General features: G+C 37.5%; 1 protein-coding gene across 2 annotated transcripts in view; it reads right to left on the bottom strand.

Annotated features, from left to right (window-relative positions):
- Nucleotides 1–5,273: 5,273 nt before the first annotated feature.
- FGF14 (fibroblast growth factor 14) overlaps nucleotides 5,274–14,334 on the bottom strand; it is a 418,197-nt gene continuing 409,136 nt past the window's right edge. The window contains exons 4-5 of one of the 2 annotated variants that reach the window (XM_009880469.1): nucleotides 9,218–9,416; nucleotides 5,274–6,622 (exon numbers count right to left, since the gene is read on the bottom strand). In XM_009880469.1, coding sequence (XP_009878771.1) covers nucleotides 6,486–6,622; nucleotides 9,218–9,416 — 336 coding nt within the window. In that variant the 3' untranslated portion in view covers nucleotides 5,274–6,485. The remainder of the gene's footprint in view (nucleotides 6,623–9,217; nucleotides 9,417–14,334) is intronic. The other variant, XM_009880476.1, reaches the window with a different exon arrangement.

Raw genomic sequence — 14,334 nt, forward strand, 5'->3', positions numbered from 1 at the left:
TACATTTTGTGAAACCATGAGTGAGAAATTGCTTAAATGGCTGGAAAATACTTCTTTTTAATACCAAACTGGAACATTGTGGTTTAGGTGCCAAGGTCCTGATTTTTGAAGAGGTACATGATTCAGAAATAAGGGAACCATATATCAACCAAAAAAAGGTATTTCCATTATTAATCTAGAAATTAGTTTTCTTTTAGAAAGGACAATTTTGAAATAGGAAAATTGAATGGTACAGAACATGTAATACAAAGCAAAAAATTTGAATGAATTTATTTAATAACTTTTATTATTCCCCTTCCTATGTAGCTTGCTCTTTCTCTTAACTAATTTTTTTCCTTAACCTGGATTCTTTCTTTCTAAAAATGAAGCTTGTGAAACCCGTGATCTCAGGGAGTATAATCACCAAACATCCATGCATAACTTATAGAGCAGTTATGCAGACAAATAACAAGACATACATCCCAAAGCTGCTAGCTGCTCTCTTTTTAGACAACCAAAATATCAGGCAGAGTTCTACAATGTATTGATACAGTATAAAGAATCTTCAAAGTAAAATTCATCTTGAAATTATAATTTATATTTTATACTTATAACCTTTAAATTCTGTAGAGCTTAACAGGAATATTTTCTTAAATTTTAACATATATGCTTTTTGTCAACCCCGGTGTCTGGAAAGCCCAGATTGTTGGTTTTATTTATATTTATGAATACCACTGACCTGATCTTATAATCGATGTTTTTTCGCATATACATTTGTCTGCTGAATCAAAGTGTAAACAATGAAAGATACAAAGTTTTCCTTGATTTCCTTCCATTTGTATTTAGGACTGGAATAAGAAAATATTAGATAATCAAAACTCTTATCTAGGTTCAGTAGATGCTTTTGACTTGTTTCATGGCATGATAAGCAGATTTATATATATGGTAGATCAGCCGTGGTATTTCAGGTATTCTTATTCACAGACAAAAGAACAATTCTTTAGGGGGTTGCAATGTCATATTTGATGCATTATGCTTTGTAATCTGCTTTCATTTTAAACTGATTCTGATTTCTAGTTAGATTTTTTTTTTTAAAAAAACAATCAACTCCCATATTTTAGCCACTGGATGGATTACATAACCATAACATTTCAAAAAGTATTATCCAAGTTGTTTGCTAAGGTACATATGGAAAAATATTAGAATATTCTAAGACAGCTACTGTCAGTGGTTCATTAAAATGTAAATTATCAAACAAAACGGTGCTATCACTATAAGCTTTAAAGTATCAACTAAGACTACTAAAATATAATGTATACATAAATTCAATTCCTTTCCTATTCTTATTCTGTTTCTTATAATGTTGCTTGAACATTCCCCCCACTCTTCATGCTGAGGTAACTGGTGATGTAACTCCCAGCAGATCTGTTTTGTGGCTCATTTCCTCACTAGAAAAATGAGATCAGAAGGAATAAGAGTAATATTCCACGTATGCAAAAATAATAGGTGTATTAATAAATTGTGATTTTACACCTCATTCCCTGTGATGGGAATTCCAGATACATAAATTGTAAAAGCAGGAAGATTCGTAAGGGAGCGACACACACTGCCTGATTCTTCACACTTAGTGACTATAAAAACTTGCTTCCAGGCCTGTAGCAAAAGGCAGTTCTAGGTGGTAAAAACAAATTGGATAAACGGGGATTTCATACTGGCTAGATTGATAAGCCTTATAAATAAAAGATACTACAGCCTTGCTTTCTTCTTATAAGAGAAAGAACACAATCCAGAAGTGGGCCGAATGCTTCTACAATAGACTTGCAGGATTACGCCTATTGTATATAACATATCTGTAATATAACCTATAAAACAGCTGTGGTTTGATTTGCTTGTATAAGTTATTAACGTACTTGTGATCCTTTTTTCCCTGGCCATACTCTCTTTTAGAAACACATAGAGGAACATTTAATCATGTATCTGCTCTGCCATTGCTGATGCTCTGCCCTTGCTTCTTTACAGAATGACATCTCGCTTTGTAGCTAAACGATACTGGAATGAAGAAAGCTAAGTTGAATATTTTTGTGACTAGGTAATAGAACAAAAATTTTAATACATCTTTAAAAATAAGCCATAGCATTTGCATTAGTCATCACAAGACCCTCCCCCATTATTAGACATTTTAAAATGCATTGCACAGAAGGGGAGTTTATCTAAGGGGGCCTGTAAAAGAAAGATAACCTCCTTATTTAGTCTAATTTTACTTGCATTCCCATTTGAATGGAGATGAATAATTTCTTCTTTATACCAATAAACTGATGGATCAGCAAGACACACACATGCATTAAAAAATGCACAGACCAAACTGCCTGCTTTCATACCTCATTGTTTACAGTGGTTTTAAACCAAGAGAAAAAGTTTCCAATACGTATAAAAAAAGTCAGAGTTCTTATTGTTGTTTCAGGTATATACCATGGTCAAAGTGGATTGCTTTATGTTATATTTGGGGGGAAGGTATTTGTTAAGAACCAAGCTGACTCTACACAAGTTAAAGTTTATGAAAATGATAGTATATTAAAAGGTTATTTGAGAGTGGCTAAAAACCCAGCAAATTAAGCAAAAGCTTTGTTATGTCAACTACAAAGCACTTAAAAGCTATAGATGCCTTTCTATAGGCTTGATCATGTGAGCAATCTCATAGGGATTCTTGTGTATTTATAAAATTTTTGAAGTACAACAAAATGGTGCTTTGTTGAAGTAGTTCATATCTACTTAAAACTGGATTTCTAAAACTGCAGGTGTGACTGATTTTGCCAAATAGAACTGTAGCTAAAATACAGATTTAAAAAAAAAAAAAAGGAAAGAGATAATGACTATGTGCAGTGCTAACACATGAAATGGTAAGATGAGGTTGGATTGCTGTGCAAACAGTCTCTCAGAGATTAGATAAAACCCAGAAGAAGAACAGAATACAAAGCAAGCATGCTGCAGATTCACAGACAGCTGGACATGTAAGTACAAAAAACCCAATCTGTAAATACAAATTGATTCCATCAGGTTTACTATACAGTACTTTAGTAGTAACAGACAGTTGAAAACAGCTTTCACTTAACAGCAAAATTAATTTTAGAGGGAAGAAAATGGTGAAGTCTCATCCTGGAGAACAGCAAGAGAGGTATCATATTAAGGAGCTAAAATTTTCTTTGGCATGGTAAAAGGGGAGAACTGAGTTTGCCAACGTATTTACATGAAGTTTCACCATCCTGTGGCCAGTGCAATGATGTTTTGCACAGTCTACTTCTTACATAAACTTTTTTTGTTGTTTTCTGGTATGCCTTCATATAAATGTTTTATTCATCATGTTGAATCTGTGTATACAACAAATAAGAATAAACACAAACTGTACACTGCAGACAAACTCTTTGCATATATGTATGTAAATTTAGTAATACAGACCAACGATTCTCTGATAGACACAACCTACTACATGCAGTTCATCCTTCCACCCTCTTCCCATGCAACAGATGAGACGACAAGAGACAAAATTAAAGGGAGGAAAGAAAGCACAAAGACCCCTTTTCTATGTTTAAACAGATTGTAGAAAAAACATTTTTTAGGACATCTATTCATTGGATTAAACACACATATGGATTTAGCCTGTAGAAACAAAACCAGAAAATAATTAAAAAAAAAAAAAATGCTCTATTTCCAGTATATACTAATTGCTTAAAAAACTAAATCTGGCCTGAATTATAGCGCGCGCCGCCCCCCCCCCCCCCCGCTCCCCGCAACTGGTTTGCAGATCATAATTACCCAGGATCAAAAGTTTAATGTTGAAAACAATACTTATGTAGCATCAGGCCATGAACCAGAACCTTCTTGCATGGCTCAGCCAGGTCTCCAGCCCTGTCTCTCCCCAGGCTCTTACACTGCCAGAGTAAAAAGACGGCTGGATGGAACATGAACACGTGTATTCTCTCTTCATGAGCTCTTATGAAATTCAGCTGAGAGAGAAAGAGGATGTAGCCTTCATCTTACTCAAAATATTATGAAGTGCTCCTCTTATAATTGTAGGAAAGCCTGGGGCCTCCTCTGGGACCCAGCAGGTAGTACAAAGTCAAGGCTGCTGCCTCCCATGGGGCCTCCAGATGCAGAGCAAACCCTCAGCTCACCACGTGAGTTGCTTTGGTTTGGTTTGGTTTTCTTTTCTCAGGGATGGTGCACAAATCCCACTGGACCAGATGGGATGAGAAGGGTGCACTGAAGTTTTTAATAAAGTGTTGTTTTTCCCCCACACACATATTTAGTGCTAGCAGGCAAGGGCACAGTCTAAGTCAATGTTTCTTTGCATTTTTATCACAGTTTTAGTGTAGGTTTGTATTTTTTTTCTCTACATGGACAGCGGGCTTCATGCTTAACTCATTCCCTCCCTAGAAAGACCCAACATCAAGTGTTAGCTTGCTGTTCTCATATTAAATATATAAACACGGAAGTCTGGCCTACAGGAAAAAAAAAAAAAAAGTTTATCTAGAATTTAGCAGCTTTACGGTAGCCTCCTCAAAGAGGGCACTAAATGTTGCTTATAAAAAGAGAACACATTTGAAAACTAGCACGAAGAGTTGGTTCTGACTGAATCAGTTGTTCAGCTGAGCAGACAGAGATTTTGAAATAACCAGCAGTCTCTGTTAAGGACTTCAGCACAAAGATGTGATAAAACAAATTGCCAGAAATACAATGCTAAAAAGGAATGGATGATTTCCTTTTTTTTTCCTTTTTTTTTTTTTTTGTCTTTAAATATCAAGGTAACATTGAGAGGCCAAGAGAGTGTTGCCGCACAGTCTTCCAGACTGAGGTACAGTTTGGTCCTTGTTGCCCTTCCCAAGAAACAAATATCTTCTTAAGTATACAGAGAGTACTCATATTTTTAGTCTTCTGAAAACCTGTGACTAAGTGCGCAACACTTCAGTGGCATCTCTGTGGCATTCTCTAAATCTTCCCTCCTCTCCCCCCAACATTGGTTTAATTGTTCACAAGTGACAAACTCAAAGTGTTGATCGTGTTTCTGGTAATATGATCCAAGGCTTCAATTTTATAATGTTTTTGATTTCTTCTAGGTTCATGTAGGAGAAAGTACAGTATACAGAGATCAAGGCAAGGCACCTTCAATCTAGCAATTTGGTGGTCATATTATCCTAGGAAGCTGGGTGGAGGTACGTACTGGGATATCAGTGACATACATAGGACCGGACTTTGCATGCTTAGCTAAAAATAAAAATAAAGTTTTGTAATATGTCCAGTTTTAAAACTTGTTTTTTTAAAACACCAGAAATATTAAACTATAATTTGTAACTACCCTTTGCATTGGTGCTGCAAAAAAGAACACAACAACATCCTTGCCCATGCTTTGCTAAGTAGGTGTGGGATTCAGCCAAAAATAACAATGGCATTAAGTTCAGTTCCTTAAAAACAGGAAAGGATAATATTTGAAATGGATTTAGGTAGCGCAATTCTGGTTAGTCTTACTTATTTTTTTTTTATTGGTGGTGGTTGTTTTTTCAAACAATGAAGATTTAGTAGATGAAAAATGAGCCTTAATTCAGGCCTACAAGGCCTACAAAATTCTTTGGACCCACTTTCCCAAAAACGAGTGGGTCTTGCTCGCTGGGCAAGGCAAATGTTACCATTACCAGTAAGCCTGTGATATGTATAAAACACACACACAAAAAGAAACTATAGGGGGATGCCAAACACTCGTTTCAGAAAACTTCCTGGTGGTTGTGTTTGACACTCTTCCCTCCACTATAATGCCAACCTCAGAAGCACAGTATCTGTTACTAAAGAGTATTCACATTTAATCAATATTGTAAGCCAGAGACGACAATCCTATTCTTTATAGACATAATTTGTAATAATAGATTTTTGAAGGCTTCCTTATTCCCTGATTGCTTTCAAAACTAAGCCACCGGCAACACTTAAGTTATAGAGAAACACAATCCCTGCCAAAGGTCACAGACAGTGGAGCGAGCAGCCTTATAAAAAAGGGAAGAAGAGAAATCCATAAATAGCACAGGTTTACAGCATCTAACTAGAAATTACTGGATTATTTGTGTGCTACAAAATAGAACTTAAACACATGGATTTTGCTGAAACTGGACTCAAAAAGGGATTATGGGCAATTGTCAGCAGGCAAGGTATCAAGTGTACTTGTGAAGTATGTCATTCACATGAAGTGTCACAGTCACAGAAAAGATATTAAAAAGGCATTCCAATATCTGGTAGGGCATTCCATGGTCTGAGTTTAGCTGGTTCATCCAGGTGTCTTCTTGTTGTGGGTGGAGCTACATGTTGAGATTTATCCGCTTGCAACAACTCAGTTCAGAAACAGCATCGGGCAAGTCTGTGACGTGCCGCAAGCTGATCCACAGACACTGCAGAGGGGAAGTCTGGCAAGGATAAATCGCTCAACTGTACTCGGGACTCAGTAAGTCACAACACCTGTGAGGATCTGGCTATGTCGTCTTACTCTTGTTAACTGGTTTGCCGCCATTCATTATTGCAGATGCACTTGTGCTTTTACTTGGAGTCACCCCAGCCTTTGGCACTGTTTCTCCAATATCATGCAAAGATGGTTCTCGATACATGGCAACTGCGGGGAGAAAAGAGAAGAGGAGAGGCATTTTTAAGAATGTATATCTCATTTAAGAGCTCACCTCAAATAGGATTAATTTTCTACAATAACTGATATTGTAATATAATCCACATTCCTCTTGCATGCGAAAGAAACAATTTACTTTGACAGACACCTGTTTTGCATAACTGATAGCTTTGCCTGACCCTCCAAATTTCTCACTTCTTCCGTATCTGACTTAAAAACACAGTAGGAAACTGTATGCTTGCTTGTTTAATGGAAACTATAGAGCCTTGGAAATTAAAAACTACTGTTCTGTCTTTGCATGAGACGACAGACACAAATATGTGTACGTATGTATATACACATCCCTTAAATAAATATTCTGCAAGTTTTTAGAAGTGAAATATGATGAGATAAGACAGATGGTATTTAACAAATGGGATCATACAATGCAGTTGTCTAGACTTAAGTGGGTTTTTCAGTCCTACATTGCGAGACTAGGCTTGGGGCCAGTTCTACAATTATTTGTACATCTGCCTCTCAAATCTGAGGAGCTCGGCCATGATCTCTTCAGGTGTGTACTGCAGAAATGTCCAGGACAGTGCTGCAGAGAGTACACAAAAGGTTTGGTGTTCTTTTCTTCCTCCTTTCAAAAAACATATGCAGTAGCCACCGATCTCCACTGAATGTAAAAGTGCAGAAAACTCCAAGTTAAACTATTAACTGAATTCTTAGAGGAATTAAAAGTTTGCTCCTGGGCTTCAGTCCACATCTAACCACTTTAAATCCTTTGAGGAAAATACATGTGTTCAATTACACAGTTCCAGCATTAAGCTGCCTTAATGATTAATGCTCTTGGATAATTCAATTTCATTTTCCATGTCACTGAATCAGGTAATATTTCCACTTATATCTAACTTCAGTAGCATTTATTTATATCAGAGCAACATTAAAAGAGATGTCAAAGCAGTCAAAGGAATTAATCATCACACTATGATTTTGGGGCTGGCTGTGTGCTGCCACAGAGAGCACAATCCCTTCATCCCTTGGCTAATTAGAGTAGGAGGCAGGAGCATCAAAGTAGTGACCTTGATCTTCAATGGTGTGAAGTTTCATAATAAATACGGAGGGCCCCATAGCATCATTAACTAATCAAATACTTGTTCTAATATTTCCAATGACATAATCTAAATCCTTTTTATGGCTTCTGAAAATCTGAAATTAAACGTCTTCTCTAGAGTACATAAGGCTGGTTATGATCTATGTCTTCAGACTGAGCCCCCATAACTGTGTTTAGGACACTTTGCTGATCAATTGAAAGAGCTTCATGAAATAACACCATGACCTACAAAAATATTAAGTTGAATAACATGAGATGGAACTGTAAAGTAAGGAATTATATAGCAGAGCTGTCATATTTGATGACTCTCCTGGGCAAAGTAAAGCAAATTATTTCTAAGCCTTGTCTAAGCTATTTTGATAGAGTCTGACCGTGCAAACAATAATGAACAAGTCACTTATTTCATAGTCTATATGAATTGATGTTGCTTTTTAAAATGCACTGGCTTTCCCTCCCTACAATTCTTATAATTTAATATAAAGGGATTGACATATAAAGCGTCAGTATTGTTGAGAGCTCATGAAAATACTGTGAGCTTTTGCAAGACATGGGAAGCACAAAGGCATCAACTTGAGTTCAAATGTAAAGTTAAAACATAAGATTATTTGGATTCTTGCCTTAGAATGAAACTCTAAAACATTTAACAAACTCATTCTTTAATCAAAAATGTTATGTTAAAATGTTAAAAGAAATAGAACAGCTAACTAAATAATTAGTCAGGCATGTGTTTTCAGATACTAAGTAATGAGATACTTTTCAGAATCACTAAGGAATACTATTATATGCGTAGCAATAATATCAATGAAATTTGGAGTGCCATCAGGGCAAGAAGCAAAAAGCAGCACAGGTTTATAAAGGCCTGCAGAATACATGGGATAACCCAAAAGTTCCAAGATATAAATGAATGTATTTTTCAGAGAAAGTGTGACATCATTTTAGTGTGAAAGGTTAGTATGACTTTTATTTGCTTCTGTCTCGGTTTTAAGGCCAACTTTCACAAGTTATGTGCATTACATCAACTGGCCAAGTAATACAGTATGATTTATTTTATATAGAGACCTTTGTGTTTTGCATTAGAAAGCTTTTACTTTGAAATGCTGACATTTCATCCATTCCCTTTATAACTCCCAATTATCCTACAATATCCTTTATTTCATTCTGCTTAATGAAAGGACTATTTTCTCACTGCAAGAGTCACAACAGCTTTTGTCCCTACCGAGAGAATATTTTAAAAACATCACAATGCACTTCCACAAAAGATTTCTTTTCTTGCAAAATGACCTCTTAATCCCTGGCAAAAATGTTTTTACAAATGCCCTTTCTAGCATCACTATGCCGAAGCACAAAACCACTCCATGAATCCTGGGGACTGTCATTTGGAATGGCCCCTGTGCAGGGCACATACATTCACATAGGGTATTTTAGAAACCATTCCCTCTTCTTCTTACGAGATTTATAGGAGGATCTGCCAGCAAGGGACTGAGCCTCACCTTCCAATGGCTTGGGTAGAAAATGAGCTGCTGGTTTTGTTTTCTTCACTCTGTTTCCTTTCATGACCTGCCCTTCTTTGTTCAGCCCCAAGAACCAGGCCCTCCCGGACTCCTGTTGTCTGTAGAGCATGGATGAGTAGATTACATAATAATTTTCAAAAACAGACTCCTTGAATTTGCACTCCGGTGTAAAAAGTTCCTGTGGGAGGAAAAGTAAATGTTAAAAGATATCTCTAAAGTGCAGCTTCTATTTTGTTAACTCACAAATACCTCTTTATAAGTTTAATATATGACTTATAATAAGGTTCTGCTTTGAGACCAGGAGATCTGTCTTCCTCTAGATGACTTCCAGGTGAAATTATTTCACCTCCCGTGGATGCCTCTGTTTTATCATCTGTGCAACGGGGATAGTGTATTTTCAAAGTACAGAGGAAGCGACAGAGCTATAAAAACACTATTTAAAATACAGGAATAATTATTATTGTGCTTATTTTTCTGATAGGATATTCTTGTAAAGAATAAGAAAGTCTACGCTAAAAGAGCATCAATGAGAGTTAATGAGTTGCTCAGTTTTACCATACTAAATGTAACACACTCCCTCCTATGTTTTATAACAACTAATACTTGATGCTTAAAAATTGCTGCAGCTGACATAGTAAAACATATATATTTTCCTAGAGCACACACAGCCTGAAACACCCCAGGAAAACACAATTTTGATGTACAAGTTTATGTACAAAGAAATGTAATTCCTATTGACATCCTTGGTGTTCATCCCAATACTGGTAATGCTTCCAGAAGTCACATTCAGTAACAGAGCAGTTGTCCTAAACTCTTACTAAGGTTAACCTCAGCACAAAGTTCTGGAGCCCAGTAGCCAATTTTTTTATTATTTTTTTTTAATAACACAATTAACAGTAACAAAATAAACAGTATGAACATATATTGAGACAGAGTTTACCAAAATCCTTTAAAAAAAAAATAGCAAGTTAGCAAGCAAATAAAATCACATTTCAAATATAATGAGAAAGTAGGATTCTGTGTGAATCTGATTTTCAGTCTTTGAACCCATCTGCTGAAACCTGTGGAAGATAGTCCCCCCATAAAAGGAGGAGTTAGATGTGGGAAGGGAGGAGGTGGCTTGCTCAGCTTTCAGAGCACAAAGTTCTCAGCCCTGAATCCTTTTCTCATATTTATATTTTTTTCAGTTGTCTTTCCCAAGAAGTAAAAATCTGGAAATGTCATATATTTTTACTTCTCCATTCATAGTGTTTTCCTTTTTCTTTTTTTTTTCTCCATTTCCTTTTGCTCCTGGCCCCATGCAGTACTGAATTAACACTCAGCAGGTAGTGTGTTTTCAGGGTCTCTATGCCATCCCCAGCTGCCTATATACTGTAAGAACTTCACAGCTGTTTCTGTCACAGATTTCCTTTCTGGAAATCAAAGTCCTTAGAGACACAGTTCCCCATACCAGAAAGCACAGATGAAGGGCTTTTCTCAATCTGCACTAAATGTCACTTAGTGCACAACCAAGTTCTCCCCGTGTTTTGGGGTACACAGTATTTGTATTGTCATGGCTTAAGTTACCACCTGTAAACAAAGCTGCCTGACGGATACCAGGCATACTATTTGCTTTTTCAATTATGGAGCAACTTTTAACCTCAAATAAAAAGAATCAGTGTATTTAATCCAGTAACAGATGAAAAGCAGTTACTGCAGCAGCTGGGAAATAATTTGCGAACCTGTCCTAAAATAGGTTGCTTTGTCTGTTTGAGCAAGTACACTTGAGTGTCTACAGGTCCCACTCATTTACAGAATGCAAAAAAATATTCTCTGATGTATGCAATGGCCATCTTTTTGCACTACCACTTCTTTACCACCTATGTGCACAGCTGTATTTACTATATACACCTGCAGAAACGCAAATACAGTCTGTACTAGAGGCACTGACAGCTAATGACAAGAAATACCTTAGCTGCACCTTCTCCTTGGCCACGGGGCTTTTTCTCTCTCTGTTCCAAGACTTTAAGACATCTGTTGTTTGTGTTACTCTCCTTTCTCCTCCACTGATTTCAAATCACAGTAGGGCTCAAGGAGACTCAAAATAAAACCAGAAGGCAGGGTGGCGTGCTAGAGGGAGTGCCTGTTGAAGCCTAGCACAGGCATTTACATGCGAGTCATGTTCCTCCGCTGTTGAAACAGCAGATGCTAATCAGGAAATGCCGACACAGCTCTCCTTATTACCTGCTTCACTGCAAATGCTACCCCCTGTGTTCCCCACTAAGTTTTACTTCCTTGTAAAGCTCAATTACCATAAACACTACTTCTTAGCCAATATTCACTTTTTTTTTTTGCTATAAACAAAAGCTGTTTGTCATTCCATGCTCCTCCGTACTAGAGATGGTTGGCTGCCTGTAAATGCTATTTGTGTGTTTTCCCAAACAATATCCATTAGGATACTGAAACGAGATTCCTTCAAATCATATCCCTCATCTGAATCAAAGCTGGCTCTTTCCTCTCTCATTTCTTTGGCACGTACAGTAGTGTTTCTGACAGCGCAGAGCATATGAAGCAGTAGGTATTTACTTTACCGAGTCAAAAAAAAAATGGATTATGTCAACACAATAACTTGGCTGCTCCTGGATGCAGACAGATAGACTGGACAAACTGGCATCATTACTATTTCTTAGTTATGAAAAGCATAGTAATAGTCTGCTAATTTTTTTGGCATACAAGGAAGAGCCAAACCTGAATACTGTATTCTGCCCAAAAGCACTGCAGCTATCCTACTCCAGATGTCTGGGTAGTGTAACAGCTTTGGATGCGGTTTGCTTTCTTCCAGTATATTAAGATGCAATTCTGCCTGGGATAAACTCTCAGTCAAAAGGTCACTTAAATAAATGTTACTGTAAAGCAGGTTAATAGTTCCACCGATGCAGGGAGTATTCATGAATGAAAATTAGGCACCTGACGATGACTATGCTGAACTGCAGTCACCAGTTCCTCTGAGGAAAGAATTACTCAGAAATTGGCACCTTCCCTGGGGCTCAGGTGGAAACGGAATATTTCTAAGTAAGTTAAGAGTGACGTCTAAAGCCTTGCCTCAGACACCATCTCGGCCAGCTGAAAAGCTGTAAGCACCTATATTTTCTCCAGTAAAGCAGACATAACACCTGAAATGCTGTTTCTGCGTGTACCTAGGACAAATCTAGATCTGTATACCTAAAACTCAACCCAGTAAGAACTCTCAGAAAATGACTGATGTGCTAACACCACTGACTTTAAAAAAATCGTCTACAGACTTTATTCAAATCCATTGCTGGAGGGAAAGGCATTACAATGACATTTTGTAAGAGAAACTCAATGGTGAAGGCACTCCCCTAGGCTACCTGCCTATCTGTACCCAACCTGAAGGAATCCAAATCTGCATCAGGCTGACATGAATCATTGCGTTCTTCCCTGCAAGAATGACTTTTTGGGTTTTGATCCCAGGACATTTTGTATTAGGAAGTGAATGAATAAATTGCAAAACCAGACATGACTTGCAAACAAGAACTTGTGTTCAGGATTTCTCTTCCAAGGTCAGTGCCCAGATTTAACCCGTAGTCTTATATAAAAGGTGGTTTTCTCTTGTCAAAGCAACATTTTAAAAATAAAGTATACACCAGCTGCCAATTTCCAAAACCCCAGGAGTGGGTTTTGGCTGTAAACTGCAATCTGATCCAGCTTCCCGGGTCCTAAAGAAATGAAGGATGTATTAAATTGCACCTTGCTGAGAAGAATTTTCTCTTGGATATTTTTGCCAGCTTCCCATCAAGCTTTTGCTTGATGTGAGTCCTATTTGGAGATATTTTCTTTCTCCTGGTTGTTCTAGCATTAATAAGTATCACAACACACAGGTTGTGGGTTCAACCTCTTAGAATCAAAAAGTTCTGTCACTGGGGAGTTCGTAGTTTTGGGGTTCCCACCAGTGTCGCCAAAACTCAACATTGTAGTATTACATCATAACAGGGGAGCCCTAGCTCATGGAGTCATGTGGCGACGTCAGAATCTACTTTCATTTAAGAACAAAACACAAATGAAGCAAAGAAGAAAGAGCCATTATCCACTTCTCAAACTTAGCAGTGCCTGAACGAAGGAGCTCAGGTTACTTGTGTTGTCAACATGGAGATATAAGGATTGTTGGAAAGCAATTCAGATGACAACGGAGATGAATTCCCTACTAAGTAATGTCTTTCTGTCAATCAGAAGCTGAAGCCTGACATGATGAAACGTGGCCTCCATGCTAATCAAGGATATGGTACAGTAGCACATAGCTACAGTTCAAAATCAAGGTACAGCAAACTTTACTGTGCCACAAGTCATTGAGTAAGTGAAAATATTTGAATGAGTTATCAGTGTAATTTCCGATTGTTGGGTTTTCACAATTTAATCTGTTCAATTTAGCTAGCTTTAATGAAGTTTCGCATATCTGTTTGTACCCCTGGTCTTTCACTTAAAATAATCCCCACAAAGCATGGAGTTTTTCTACTAAGGCTCTCAGAAAGAAGAAATAATTATGCAGCTATGGACAAGACACCTACACTGCGAACCACAGAGTTGCAAAGTAAAAACTAGCATGACAACACAGCTAGCCATATAGCTTCTAGATACTGTTTAAAAGTTACATGAATATTTGCAATTTTAAACTATATCACTCTTCCAGTAAGTCAATCAATAACAAACTCTCAGGGCTGAACAAAAAGTGACCTTCCACTGCATACCATGAGGGACAGCGTAAGACCACGGATCTACCACAGTCATCAAAACAGGCAGTTCCACGGACAAGGGCTTCCACAATAGTTTCCTACCTTCTACTCCTGAACTTTCAAGCCTCTTTAAATTTGTGTTTTATTCTGACATATAGGAAAGGAGGGTAGCGTTCTAGTCACAGCACACAGAAGTGATATAGCTAGCAGTCAGCTGCTTGAATTGTAGCCAGCAGCAAATAAGGAGGCAGTGAATTCCCCTGGAGATGGGCACAACGGGACTCGTTCATCACACCAGGCAGCAAAAGCGCAGCTGCAGGCTGAACTTCTCCTTGGTGCCAAGCAGAAGACAAAACCGCAAGACAAACT

Source organism: Charadrius vociferus, unplaced genomic scaffold (assembly GCF_000708025.1).
Source record: "Charadrius vociferus isolate BGI_N301 unplaced genomic scaffold, ASM70802v2 scaffold180, whole genome shotgun sequence".
NCBI classification, from domain to species: Eukaryota; Metazoa; Chordata; class Aves; order Charadriiformes; family Charadriidae; genus Charadrius; species Charadrius vociferus.